The following is a 14,782-nucleotide window of genomic DNA, read 5'->3' as shown; positions in this document are numbered from 1 at the left end:
CCAATGAGAATGAGAAAATCTACTACTACTACCACTACCACTACTACCACTACAACTTGCACTGCTGCTCCTGCCGCTGCTCCAAACCGCCGCCGCCTACTGTTGTGCTGCCCTCAAACAACCGATCCAGATCCAGATCGAGAACGTTAAAAAAAAAACTAGGCGCGCGATCCTCCTCTCACTAGAACGAATCGATATAGAAACGCAGAACGTCACAAGATACTATCTATCTATCTAACTGAAGATTGAAGAATGAAAAATGATTATGAAAATGATAATGATAATGATAATGATAATAAGAATGAAAATGATAATGAATATATGAAAGCACAGCCAAGATAAAGATACAAGATACAGATACAGATACAAAAAGAAAATGAGGCCTCGGGGCGGCAACTGTCTCTCTACTCCTTCTTAGGTCTGTTGATAAAGCGAAAACCTTACTAAATATTTATTTATTTAGTTTATCATCTTTTTTGTTCATATCTTTTTTTACCTATTTTCCTTACCTATGCAAATGTGTATAAAACCAAAAAAAAAAAAAAAAAACAAAAAGAAAAAACGAAAAATAAACTTAACTTCTTTAGTTTTAACTTTTTCTTTATGATTAACTTTTCATTTTGATTTATGATTTATAATTTTCCATCACTTCTTAAATGGGTATTTTTGCGTAACTATTTTTGTGTACATAAATGTTTTCTTAAAACCAAAAAAAAAAACAAATACGGCAGCCTAACCAGAAATATTATAAAATTGTTTACAAATGTCCCAAATGAAAATTGAGTACGAAATTGGCAAAGGAAAAGTCACCAAAAAAAAAAAAAAAAATAAAAGGAAAACGAGACATTTTCAACTATTTTATAAAGCCAAAATCCACAAATCGCAAACAAATCGAACAAGAACTTAATGCATATAACCAGCTCCATAATCCATTTTGTGTTTATGTTTTGTGTTCGCATTCAAGTCATATATCTTATATATAATCTATATATATATATATATTCGTAATCGTGTACAGCATACAGATTTCATCCAGTAAACTAAGCCCATAGACCATATCCTCCTACCATTCCATGTTCCAAATACTGCAATCATTATCCTTGACATATGTAATGCACCCTTATCATACTCGTACATAGATCTAATGAAAATGCTTTGAATATGCCCAAACAGGAGACTTTAAATATAGGAAATTGCTGTTAATATTTCCTTTGAGAAGTATAAAAGATTAGCCTTTTAAAATATCAAACTAAATTGCCAAATAAATTAGTTTTTCAACTCACCAATCAGCCAATCATTTAGCTCAGTCATTGCCCTGCATAACCCAAATCTGTTCAGGTTTAGCACACAAAATAAAAAAAACATCCTCATAAGCTTGGTTAACTTAAAAAATAAACCTTAAAAACTGCACAAAAAATCCAGCAAAATAGAAATTAGAACATTTTGCAGTGCAGCTGAGCAGCAGTGACAAAGAAAAAAAGAAAAAAGAAAGAAACTGAAGTAGATTTGATCGCTTGAACAACTTACCACTTAAATGACTTTTAATTATTATAATTAACAAAAAACCGAAAACTTTTACTTTGTATTTTGAGTCCTTTCTCCAAACAACCACCCCAAAACAACTCTTTTTGTAGTTTTCTACTTTGTGCATTTTCATTTCATGTTTTTTGTTTTTAAGTTTTGTGTCTTTTAAATGGGAGCTCTACTGTATTTCTGTATTTTGTTTGTATTTTGTCTTGAATTTAAGCTTTAAATGTTTTCTATTGAAATTTACTTTGTACATGGCATGAACTTACTAATCTAGATGTGTTCATAACTAAAACCACAAAATTTTAAATCAAAATTAATATTTATTTATTTTTATTATTTTTCCCCTCCAAAAAAAAAAAAAATAAAAATTTTAGTTCGACTGTGGCACATCCTTCGGAGCTGCCGCCCTCGCCTCATCAATGGGAATGACGGCAAAATGAGGCGATTGCTGCCTAAAATCGAAACAAAAGCAACTCAGCCAAACGATAGACCCTCGCCATTGAAGGGGTGTAGCAGGAGAAGGAGAAGGAGAGGAGTCTCGATTCCCAGTCCAAAAAAAGTCCCTACCAACCCAACCCAGAGATAAACTCAGCCAGGAACAACGATTGAATAATTTTTAAGCGCCAGTTTGAAAGTTAAAGCATTCCACCACCGAAATTAACTAAATGAAAAAACCAACAAATATTTAATAATACTATATAGACAAACAAATATGTAACGTAACTCAACTGAAACTAGTCTAAACAACAAACAACAAAACAACAAAACAACAAACAAAACTGTAGTTAAAGCAGCAGCAGCAGCGACACAAAACCAGCAAGTTTTAAGTGAAGGAAAAATCTTACAAAAATTAATAAGAGAGAGAGAATGAAAAGCAAAGAGAGAGAGAGAGAGATCAGCAGAAGCAGCAGCAGCTAATATTCTACGCAAAGGCGTACATTTTTTGGCAACAAGGCAGAAATTTTGTTGTGCTTGACAAGAATTGGAAGAATTAATCGAAAAATTCAAATTTAAATGATAAACAAAAACAAAAAAACACAAAAATCGTTTTATGTTTAAGCTCCTAAGAAATCTATGTATATGTATATTAATTAGCAACTACACACACACACACACACAGACAGACATCGTATTCATAAAATACAAAAGTATGCTTAATCGATATCGATAATATATCGATATATATATATATTTAAAATAAAATAGTAACGAAATGCACACAAATCCAAAATTTGTTTGCCAAAATTTACCTCAAGCGATATAAAAACCTTTTCATCCGCCAAAAAAGGATCGATTCATTTTCTGTTAGCTTACAAAAAAAAAAAATATAAATTAAAAAATTGATTATGTGTAACTACAGCTAAATGTATACTAAAACGCTAAACAAAAAAACAAATTCATTTGAAATTATGCAACTATTTTCATTTACACAAAAACGTTTGAAGCTTCAATTTTGAAACTGGTTTCTAGATATATACATATATACTCTAAATGTATCTGACCATACGCCCATAGGCGGTCAAACCTAACTCAATATTAGGAAAAACAATGAAAACGATAAATATTTGATGAAATTAGTTCAAAGTTTCAACTGTCGACTGAACAAAAAATTAAAATATAAATTAATATATATATATTATATATATAAATATGATAAATTAAAAGATTTCAAATTAATTTAGTTATGACAATTTTTCGCTTTGATCATAGTTTGTTAAGCTTTTTAAAACATATATTTTCATAAATGTAAACTAACGAATAAACAACAAATGGAAAAACCAACAAGTGGACGACGCACTGCCCCCAGTGAATGTGATTCGAGAGGATAAGGATGTCCAGGAGGATGGAGAATGGGTTACCACAGGACACGCCACTCGAATCAATTCGATTTTAGTTGATATATATTTACTTTGCTTTTAGTTGATTACCATGTAATATAGTTTAATTTTCGACTAACTAACTACTACACCTCTGTCTCTCTCGCAATGCTCATCGCTGTATAGGCTATAGCTAGGGTGCAGGACAGGATCGGTTATAGAGGATCAAATTGCTTAGGCCTCGTCGGCTGCCCAGAACATTAAAATATGTTTAAGACTGAGTTTTCTCTCATTTCGACGATGATGTTGACGATTGATTGATTGATTAATTAATTGTTTGGATTGATGATGAGGATATGCAATATAAACAAATTTTCACAAACTTCATTTGAACTTGAAAGGTCAAAATTATGTCTGTAGCTTAAGCTAAGCACTTAAACGAAATTAAAACAAATGTATACCGTATATGTGTATTTTGAATGTCTTTTGTCTTCAATGTTTAGAGCAAAAAATAAAAAACAAAAACAAATGCATAAATATTTAATCGAAAAAAGAAAAACTGAAAAACGCGACGATGAAATGTAGAAGAAGCTCTCGAAGAAATTTTAACTGAAAACTGAAGCTAAACTAAACTTTTTCTCTTCTTCAATTCTCTTAACTGTGCTGCTTTCTTATGTATGTAGTTATTAATTATAGCATTATATATATTAACCAAAATATATATACATGTATGGATTAGCATAAAAAAAAAACAAACAAACAAACAAACGAAAACAAAAACAAAAACAAATATGAATTCAAAACTTTCACGGAGATCTCATAGCAAAAACAAAACGAAATGAAAGAAAAGAAAAGCAAAAAGGAAATCAGTGTGCAAAAAAAGTAGAATTTCTTTTCAACTTTTGTTTATAACTAAAGTTTTTTCTTAACCGTAATCGTATATAGAGTACCGTTTAGAGATTACACATTGTTTTTTAGCCCTCATTTTGACCAGACAAACAAACACACACTCGCTCGAATGCAATTCAAATTGAAAATCTACATCGACATCAAAAAAATGAAAACATCATTTACATCTCTAAGCACATACTCCCCCATAGAGTTATATATATAAATTATAGCTAGCTACGCATATGGATAGTTAGTTTTCGTTCGGCTTAGGCACCGTGTACATAACATTATCTCCACACCCCCACCAATAATTAGACCACATCTCTCTCTCTATATATATGTATCTAGATCAGTAAGACGACGGTTAGCTATGAGGTAATACAACTAAGTAATGGACATGTACATTATACTACACTCACACACACATACACATAGCACAACCCTTACTCGATTGGAGCAGGTCTGAACTAAAATATAAATTAATTCACACACACTCGATATATGATGATTGATATGATATATATATATATGTAGGATATATATGATTTTGGGTAGAGAGCGACTTGTGTGTCGTCTTCGATCGACCTTTCGAAATGAGTTCATAAGTTAAGATCAACTGTAACTGTAAACTGCATTAGTATTTGACTTGTAAACCGATTATGGATCATTCTTAACTATATATATTAGATACGTATTACGCATTAATTTACGTTAACTGATAATAAAACAAAAAAAAAAATGTGTAAACTGTTTGTATAAAAAAAAAAAATAAGAACAAAACGAAAAAAAGAAGAAAACGAATCAATTTTGTTTCATTTTGTCGCATTACTTGAAGTGTGGATCCAACCCAACCCAATGCATTTGCTAATTAGAATTTATAGCTATGTAACACACAGTGAAACCCCGACAACTAGCACCTACTATATGTATGTATATGTATGGACAATATTTGAGATTAATACACACACACAGACACCCAAATACTTAAAGTTTGTATTAGAATACAGGTAAATACAAAAAAAGACAGCAAATGGATATATTTAACCCTTTGAATAATCCAAAAACCACATATATATGGTATTAACCCATAAGGATTGATGAGAGTTTCGAGAGGAGTCTTTTGAAACAAGAATTGGTCAAGATTGGTAGATTTAAAATCATAAAAATGATTGCGCTCAGGTTATAAAATGTAAAAATTAAAACAAAAACACTCCTATATTTACGAGATAATCTCTAATTCGCCTAACATAAAGATAACCATATAAATGTACGTTTAACAAGTTTAACAAAAGGCTGTTTGTAGAAATTGTGACACAGTTTTTTTAACCCAAAACCGAACTACTAACCGATGTTTAACCAACTCGATGTGTAAATGCAAAAAAAAACGATAAAAATTAAAAACAATCTTCAACTTCACCGTAAATGTAGTTGTAGTTGCTTACACCCAAAGAACCTGGCTGCTTTGTGCACTCCGAGAAAAAATTGTGTAAATATGAAATGAAATGAAAATGATAAATATAGTAATTGTCGTACATAAATTTAGAGAAAACTTTGTGATTGCTTCTCATTGATGATAATGACAACATAACTGTTTCGTAGGGCAACCTAAAGGCAAATATTTTTTCTTATAACAACAGCATGTAAAAAACACTCGAAAACGCTAACCGACAAAAAGCTAAAATGTAGGACACACCAAAAACGTAGTTAACAAACACGATATATATATATATTACACCTATAACCAGTGAAAATCGATGGCAGATGCTTAACCAAAATATATATGATATACGAGTATATATATATATATATATGTGTATGGAAAATTTGCTAAATGTTGTAAAAAGTATATTACGCGATTATATTTGTAGCACTCGAAAATGGAAACTCTCCACTCATGTAGAAATCCTCATCCAGTAAAAAGCACGCAACAAAGTTCCCTAATACTTTAAAAAAAAAAACACACACAATTTGGTTTCCTCGACCCGCAAGCTAAATTAAACATTCAACTGTTTAACTGTATATATGTAATGTATTAACCACATTAACCAACCAGAATACTAACTAACTGAAACGAAACTAAGCCCCAAAAGACAAACTAACTTGTGTAAGGTGGCTGCAAGAATTGTAAATTAACACAAAATGCAATCCTTTCTCCAGAGGGCTAAATGAAAGTGAAACACAAAACTTTGCATTATTTACTAAATGGAAATCGTATAGAGACACACTAACCATTGTATTAACTAAACTAAACCACACTAAATAAACCAACCGCATTAGACTTACTAAATATTATTATAACGTAACTGGAAAAGAAAGAATATGGAAGACGAAACCGTAAAAAATGCTTTCAAACTAAATAAAGTTCTTTGGAATTACAATGCAAAAAAAAAAAAACCAAAAAGATACGAAAAAAATTAAGTGTTATTTCTAATGGGTGGTTAATATAGTCCCTTATTTTCCAATAATAAGACTTGGATATATCCATTGTTAAGCTTAAATCAAGCCTTAATATATTCAATATAGAAAGGAATTTAATCTTGGTAATTCGTTTTATGGCTTAAATCTTTCAAAATTTTGTACCCAACTCCATGGGGGGTAATATAAAATTTTAAATTGGCTTACATAACTAACAGCTGTGCTTATTGGCTTAAATATTAAATTGGTTCTGCTTCAGTCTTGGACAACGTTATGAAATGCCTTCTTTCATATGTACGATTCTTTCGAAAATAATGGGAACTTTTTCACATGAAATTGAAATTAAAATGCTGTTAAAAATACTGGTAACTAATCCTTATTTCCGTAGATACTATAGCTCTTATCAACGAAGATTTGAATAGAACGCTTGACGTTCTGCTTGTGTGGCTCGGGCAGCTGCTCCAATTTGGGAAGGATTTTCATTAGAAAGCGGAAGTCGGGCGATAGGTTTATGTTCGTCTCCATATCCTCTGAATTTATTTTCTCCTCAAAATGATCGGGTTTTGCTATCTTCGTGTTAAGAATTGCATTCGGCATCTGCGGCGAAGGCACTGGACTTGGAGTGGGCGTGATCTTCACAAAGTTTGTGGGATTCTTCTTGGGCGGCAATGTTATATGTGGTCTAGGATTATTGACCACTGGCTTAGCTTTTACCACCACTGGAGTTGGCTTGATCTGCTTCTGCTCCTTGTCCTGTATATGATGTAGTATCTCCGGTAATAGTGTCTTCAAATGCTGGGTAAGATTGGCTTGCGGCTTGTCGGTCATAATCATCAGTTTATTACCAGCCGCCGTTTCTTTATTCTGCTCCACAACCACGAACATCTTGCGCTTCTTGGGCAGTCCATTGGTCTCCGGTGTATGGCTATTGGTCTCGTCAGACTTTTCAGTGATCAAATAAAGTTTCCTCTTCTTGCTAGGACTATTCTCCAAGCGATTTAGTCCATTCTGGGAATCCTCCAAGGCTGATAGGGGTAACGAGACCTCGTAGTCAGAGTTTATGGACTGCACATCGCTGGAGGCCGAGGAGCTAATGGAGTGCGAACGATGTGGCACGGTCATGTTGCTCGTAATGGTCTTCTTGGCCTGGTAGGTCTTCTCTGCATGTCTTGTGGGGCTCTGCGGATAAAGGAAGTTATTAGGTATGACCAGGATTTTATATCAACAATTTAAGTAAATATTATAAGTAAAAGTAGTAAAAGTATAGGGGGTCACCAAAGCCCTTATATCATGTCATTTTCCCTCATACGTTTCATCAAAAAATAAGTATAAGTGATCGAATAATGTGGTAAGTCATAAATGTAACGTCCAATATTAAATTTTATGCTGAGGGTTAGGGTCATGAATGTCCATTAACCAACCCCTATGAAAGCTGAAGGTTGGTTTCTTTTGTTTTGCACTGCCGCTACTCACCTCTAGAATTTCAATGGTGGTGTTGGCCACCGCCGACTTAACAGCAGTGCTACCAGTTACTCCTCCTCCCCCAACACCGCCTCCTGTGATGACAGTACCTCCATTACTGTTTAGTAGTAATCCCTTAGAGGACGAGGACTTGCGCAACGGCGTCATCTTGATGCGAGTTTTGGCCATCTCTTTGCGTTGGCTAAAATGTTTCAAGCAGATGCGCAGCTTTTGGATTCCACCGAGTTGATCCACAAGTTTATCGCTGACTCCAAAGTGACGCAGCCAATGATTGCAGCTGCAACGAAATAATTATAATAATAATGGTGACTACAATAAGTAACCACCGAAAGCTTCACTTAAGTACGGTTCTTTTGGTAGAAAGCTTTTCACCCATTTTATTTAATAAAGTTATCAAAAGAAAAACAAACCAATTATCGTGGAAAAGAGAGACGACGAGCAGCGAGTGATCGGTTGCGCGGTTCTTTGTTTAATGATTAAACTGAAAGAAATGAAACTGCATTGGAGTTTCGTTCTTGTTCTTGCAAAGCTTTTAAATTAGATCCGACTTTCGCTATCCCGCTCTTTCTCTCATTCATTCTCTTTTGGAAAAGTTCTTGCAAAAGTTGTAGTTGCAATAAAAGCTCTTTTTATGCTTCTTTCCCAAGTGTGAGCGAGTCAAAGAGGCAGACTGCTGCGCTTTCGTTTGCTCTTTCTCGCTCAGCGGAAGTTTCGCCGGGAACTGTTATTGTTTTCTTGTTGTTGTCGCTGCCGCTGCTGCCGCTTTATTTGCAGCTTCTGCTCAACTTCCCTCCTATTTTTCGCTGTTGCATTGCTGGAAGATGTGGAAGAAGTCGAACTGCCGCTAATTTTGCTTTTGCTTTATGTTTATGGCTACGCGATACAACAACAATAACAGTAATACCAACTCGCACATTCAGGGTGGACCAAGTTCGAAAATATTGTGCAGGTCAGGAACTACATATCAATTGGTGAACCAAATTTGTAAGTTTTGTATTTATTGCTATCCATGTACAGTAAAGATTGAAAAAATTGCATTAGTCTTTGAAATTGTTATTTTTTTTAAGTCTTATGACTCATTTCTTTTTGGACTCTCTTATCGAAAGCTTACCTCTATGACGATCGACAAATAAAAGCGCCGATAGAAAAAAATATGAAACTCATCAATGACAATAAGATAACACAATGTCAAAATAAAACTTAACGAAAGTTGAGTACATTCTTTGACTTTGCTTTTCTTTTTAAATAGGAAAGCTCACTTTGGCGTTTTTTATGACAGTGACTTTGACTTTTCGGGTTCAAGGTACGTTAGAATGATAATAACAAACGTTAGAGAAAGCTTTTTTTGATAATTAAATACGCTTATCATTAAAGCAGTGGAGTTTCCCAAAATTTAATCACTGTTGGTTGTGTTGACCAAGGATCAAAGTGTGGTTAAGGGCGAAGAACTAGATAAGCATAGATAAAAATTTCAATTTGGTCCACTCTAAACTCCATGGCCAATGCCAAGTGACTTTGGCAGACGGAACTTTATTTTTTATTTTGCACACCAACTGCAAACGGCAGAACTGGAGGCAAAGAAGCGGCAAAGAAAAAATACACAAGAACTTCACGGCCAGCAGAGTGGAGCATTTGTTACTGCATATACAGGAGAGCAGCGTGAGAGCTATAAATAAATGGGTGTCGGAATCTGGAACCAAGCAGCCCTACCCCGACCACCCACTGCCCCGCCCACATTGGCATTATTGCATTTAGTGATTTCTGCACTAGCTCTGGCATTGAAATGATTCCTATGAAAATGATGCACTTCTATGCGAAGAAGCCAAGAGAGAGAGAGAGGAGGTTCAATGACCTTTGACTGCGAGGGAAGTATCGGTATCAGACGAAGAAGAGGAAGCATTGAGCGGAGGCCAAAGCTCCGGTATTTATTGGTATGGGTGGTGCTGTTGTGCTGAAAATAAAGAATGATTCGAAAAAACAACAACAGCAACAACAATAATAAGCTTCATCTGTTGATCGAATCGATCGGAAAGCTCTTCATAGGCCTTTAAACAGGTTTTATGTGGTTTTTGGTTGATTAAAAAAAAACAAAACACTCACCGAACATCATCGTGGACTGGAAAGCGTCGCAACTCATTGGGCTTCACATCCTTGCAGCCCATCAGGCAAGTCCTGGAGGGCGATGGTGGTCCTGATGCAAGAACATTGGGATTCAGCGATACAGCCTGGCAAATCCTTAAACTAGTCATGCTAGAAGGAGAGATTAAAATATCAGATCCATTAAATAGTTCAAAATAAGAAAAAAATATGATCATGTGAAATTTATATCTAAAACTAAACTTTATTTGATATTTTACTTAAGGATTAAATTTTTTAAGGACTTTTTCTCATCAAAAAAAAAACACGCGTGTCCGTGGGTCTTTATCAGTTACAGATCACTAAGTCAACAAAATAAATATTAAATATATTACAAACACTACCTCTCTCAATTAAACATTCCTTACCTTTACTTTTTGCTTAAACGAATAAAAGAACAAATGGATAACTATAAAAAACCCTAAGAGCTTTTCGCTCTTTCCAATGAAAGCTATCTTTTGCTGCAAGTAAAAAAGCTCCAATTAGATGCACAGCCAAGAAAAAGCTATTTGGATAACTGGAGCTTGCATTGCGGTCCCGCGTGGTCTTACAATTTACAAAATGTCATTGAATTAAATATTTATTTACTTCAGTTACCTGGTCTTATCAAAGGTAAATAGTTAAATAAACAACTCACCTGTCACGTGCGTTACTTTTGGTGTATCTTAGTCTGTGCCCGGCAATTGTGGGTTGAATAACCCTTATGTTATTATTATTCATATGCTTTTTCAAAAAAAGAACGCTTGGTCGAAGCTTTCGCTTGTGGGGATATAAATAAAATTACCGGCGATTTAAACGATCTCAGCTAGGTACGATTAAATGGCTTCCTAATCTGCTAATTAGTGGATGGCTTCTTGGATTCCGATTTCGATTATATTACGTTCTGCATTCTATACTCGTTGGCGCCGACTGTCAAAAGCTTCGCCTGCGTCACGCGAAGGTACTGCGCGAAGCTCGGTTTGGAGAGCGTCTCTCCAACTTTCGGGAGCTTTGTGCCCATGCGTGCGAGATCTTCGCCGGAAAAGCTCTGCAGCATTGGGAAACAGGCTGAGCTTTTCCTCGAGTACAGTAGATGCACCCTAATGTGACATTTTTTTATTATTTTCCGTTGCTTAGTTTTGAAAATTATTTTGGGAAATTTATTAATGATTAATAAAATATATATTTTTTTTTTCACATAAACCATAAGTTGTGTAAATGCCCAATTAGAGTGGGATCAATTTTCAATAACAAATAATTTTCGATTATCTGATTGTGTTAGGTCAACACTCGCATATGCGTTTTTCTAAACATTTTCATTTTAATTATGTTGTAAAAAATCATTTAAAAAGATATTTATAAATGTCTGCAGTCAAATAAGTTGTTCTGACGATTTATGTTCTGTAAGTTACATAATTAATTGTTTAAACTCAGATATAAGCAATAGATGTAGTTAGAATACAATTTTTAGTAGGCTATTCAGATTTCTGCGTTTCATCAAGAAATTAGCATTTAGATAGCATTTGTGCTTATCAACATTGAGTGCCATAAATTTTGCGGGATTGCTAAGCCACCAACTTTTCCATCCCATAATTAATTAAAAGTGTTAAAAGCTTTTCCATAAATAAAGATACGAAGTGTTGCAGGTGTTGGTTCTGAGGCATAGGCGTTCAAACGATTTTTTGTCCATTAATTACAGCCTTACAATTTGCGACTGGCAGCCTTCATTTGGATATTTAAAAGCCAATCAATTGGCTGTTCGACGAAGTCATAAATTTCAATGGGCGCTCATCAGGCGAAGGAGGATACCCCTCGGAAAAAAAACAGAGGCGTCGAGCTTCAGATAAGCATCCACTTGTCACATCACTCATATTTCCAAGACGTCAATGTGCATTGTCTGTGAAAATTTCAGCCTGCAGCTTCTGACTTGCTGTCACATGCCAATTGACCCATTCGCCTGTTATGGCCAGGCCAGCCTCAATTTCCCAAGTGCTAAGGCGAAATAAAATTTTAACGGCCTGTTTTATAGCTTCTTTTTTTATTTGTATTATTTTTGCTAGCCAAATTGTCAATTGTCGTGGTTAGTTGATTGCGTTTTACGACCGACACATCAACATAATTACAGATGGGCCTGATCTGTTTTTTCCCAAGAACAATTGTAAAAACACGAACTGAGTGGGCCGCATTTGAAAAACGCGCTCAGTCAGCATTTTAATTTCTGTCTGATTGAGCTGAATGAGTCGAGCTGGCAAACTATAACTAGAAGTGTGTGCCGGCGATGCCAGACGGCGATAATTCCCATGGGGCCAGGCAGCAGGCAGCATCGCCTGTGTGGTCTTTCTATGTATCTGTCTGGCCGACAGCCGGGGGCAATCGTTAACTGGCAGCCGATTATGTGATTGGAATATTGACAATTAAGCGGTTACAAATTGATTTACTTGTAATTTTCATGGCGCCCCTGAGAGGAATATTCGCTTGTTAAAACTTGCTAATGGCTGATCCAGACAAATAGGGATCATCATTGTGATTGGATTGAAAAAATTATAGATGCGCACTGTGATCGTTCTGCAGGATAAAATAAAACAAAAAATCTTTGTCAGAAGTGGGATTCGAACCCACGCCTACAGAGTAGACTGCGACCTGAACGCAGCGCCTTAGACCACTCGGCCATCCTGACTCTTGAAGGCCGTTCGCCCAAATTTCATTTTCGTTAGGGAGCATATACTGTCACAGTGTGTCGTCGATACAAGGAACCTATATCAGCTGTTGTTAGCACAACAAGTAAGTAATGTAAAATCCATACCACATTCCATCACAAGTTGTTTAAGTTATAAAAAAACTTCTGGCTGTAAATTGTAATGTATGTACAATCAGTATTGAGAGTGAATTCATTAACTATACCTACACTTTCAACTTCACTTTATAATGTGTTCAGATAGATCTGTTTAGGCTTTTTCAATTATTCGTTAAGGACTATGTTAACACTAAAAGTAACGATTACTGGTTTATACTCACAAAAGTATTTTTGACAGAATGTATACTGTAGAACGTGGACTTCACAAAAATAGATCAAGATCTTTAAAAATTTGTAATGGAATAAAAAAGTCTTGTCAGAAGTGGGATTCGAACCCACGCCTACAGAGTAGACTGCGACCTGAACGCAGCGCCTTAGACCACTCGGCCATCCTGACTATTAAACTAACGAGTGCCAATTCCCAGTTTCATCTAGGGCGAATAACTTCTTAAGTATCCTAAAAAAGTATAATTTATGAAACCAAAAAAATGCATGTATAGTATGTATTAAACTAGTGGTCTCAACTCACACTTACAACTATTATTTTTCATAAACTTCAGTTTCTGGTTAATTATTTAAATTAGAAAAGTTACACATATACAAGTCGTAATTATTTTAAATTTAGAAGAACAAAAAATTCTTGTCAGAAGTGGGATTCGAACCCACGCCTACAGAGTAGACTGCGACCTGAACGCAGCGCCTTAGACCACTCGGCCATCCTGACAGTTGTTATTCGGGTGTCAAAAGATCAATCCGATGTGCTGGCATTGTGTTGTGAGAGCATTAAGCATACGCCGTGTATTACACATGTTTGAAAATCACACTTAACACTTTGAACTTGCTGCCCACACTCGAATGCACTCCCGATGAATTATGATAATCGGCGCCCCAAAGGCAATGACAAATTGCCGGTCGTCGCGTCATGGAAAGGTGTGTACGGACAGACAAGACACGAAATCAACATGCAGCCGATGGAAATGATAATAAAAAGCAGGCAAAATCAGGTCAACGCCATACATCACACCGTGCAGATTGGCAAGTGTCACTTTTTTTATAAATTTCGATTTGTTGGCTAACAAATAGCCGTTAACAAAACGCCGATATTCATCGAAAAGGTTGTTCAAGGGGGTGCTGGTGATCAAAACGGGAGTAATTAAGTTGTAGTTTTTCGGTTAGCCAAACTGGCAAAATGTCAACTAGCCCGAAGTGCGGACCGCTTGACATTTCACACGCAGCTGCAGTTGCTGCTATACATTTTTTTTACTGCTGCAGCAGCAGCAGCAGCGGCAGCAGTTACTGGTCGCACGCACTTTCAATGCATTTCAATTAGTTGCAGCTACAGAGCCGCTCCACTTTGACTTTGAGTGCCCGTACTGGATATTTTCCATTTTTACAGACTGATGGCAGACACTTGATAGGCCTGAGCGTATGTTAATCGGCCGACTCGACCTGACAGTCCAAGTTAATTAAAGTTTGTGCTCCCAGCAGCCGCCACCCAGCATACATAATTTCCCATTAATTTACTTGTTAGCCATAGAGAGGCCCCTTCAAAGACTACCTCAATTGCACTCGACTCATTATGATTAATGATCGTAGAGTACAAGAATTGCTTTGAAAAAACCACTGTGACCCACAAATAGCGACACATTTTCTTGTGGCGGACTCGAAATAGAATTAGCAAATTGCCCGAATGTCAATCAAGCGTCATCAATCAAAATTTGTGCTACTGTCAACTCGA

The 14,782-nt window shown here is 35.6% G+C and overlaps 2 protein-coding genes and 3 non-coding genes across 7 annotated transcripts in view; 1 reads left to right on the top strand and 4 right to left on the bottom strand.

Moving 5' to 3' along the window:
• LOC108109799 (serine/threonine-protein kinase NLK) overlaps positions 1-6,184 on the top strand; it is a 71,734-nt gene extending 65,550 nt beyond the window's left edge. The window contains exons 7-8 of one of the 2 annotated variants that reach the window (XM_017218509.2): positions 1-418; positions 1,905-6,184. In XM_017218509.2, coding sequence (XP_017073998.1) covers positions 1-7 — 7 coding nt within the window. In that variant the 3' untranslated portion in view covers positions 8-418; positions 1,905-6,184. The remainder of the gene's footprint in view (positions 419-1,904) is intronic. The other variant, XM_017218508.2, reaches the window with a different exon arrangement.
• Positions 6,185-6,718: 534 nt separating this feature from the next.
• LOC108109798 lies at positions 6,719-11,267 on the bottom strand. 2 transcript variants are annotated; one of them, XM_017218506.1, is made up of 4 exons: positions 10,909-11,267; positions 10,236-10,385; positions 8,127-8,412; positions 6,719-7,832 (listed from the first exon to the last, which is right to left on the bottom strand). In XM_017218506.1, the coding sequence occupies exons 1-4, from the start codon at positions 10,989-10,991 to the stop codon at positions 7,023-7,025; spliced, it is 1,329 nt and encodes a 442-aa protein (XP_017073995.1). In that variant the 5' UTR covers positions 10,992-11,267; the 3' UTR covers positions 6,719-7,022. The 2 variants fall into 2 exon arrangements, with proteins under 2 accessions (XP_017073995.1, XP_017073996.1); XM_017218507.1 differs by lacking the exons at positions 10,236-10,385; positions 10,909-11,267 and adding an exon at positions 8,546-9,226.
• Positions 11,268-12,844: 1,577 nt separating this feature from the next.
• On the bottom strand, positions 12,845-12,927 carry Trnal-cag. The gene has a single exon. It is a non-coding gene; the product is annotated as a tRNA-Leu (tRNA).
• A 431-nt stretch (positions 12,928-13,358) lies between these two features.
• On the bottom strand, positions 13,359-13,441 carry Trnal-cag. The gene has a single exon. It is a non-coding gene; the product is annotated as a tRNA-Leu (tRNA).
• Positions 13,442-13,685: 244 nt separating this feature from the next.
• On the bottom strand, positions 13,686-13,768 carry Trnal-cag. Its single transcript has one exon. It is a non-coding gene; the product is annotated as a tRNA-Leu (tRNA).
• Between the last annotated feature and the right edge of the window lie 1,014 nt (positions 13,769-14,782).

This window comes from Drosophila eugracilis, unplaced genomic scaffold, assembly GCF_018153835.1.
Source record: "Drosophila eugracilis isolate 14026-0451.02 unplaced genomic scaffold, ASM1815383v1 contig_1104, whole genome shotgun sequence".
In the NCBI taxonomy this organism is placed as follows: domain Eukaryota; kingdom Metazoa; phylum Arthropoda; class Insecta; order Diptera; family Drosophilidae; genus Drosophila; species Drosophila eugracilis.
This window is presented reverse-complemented; position numbering and strand designations above follow the sequence as displayed.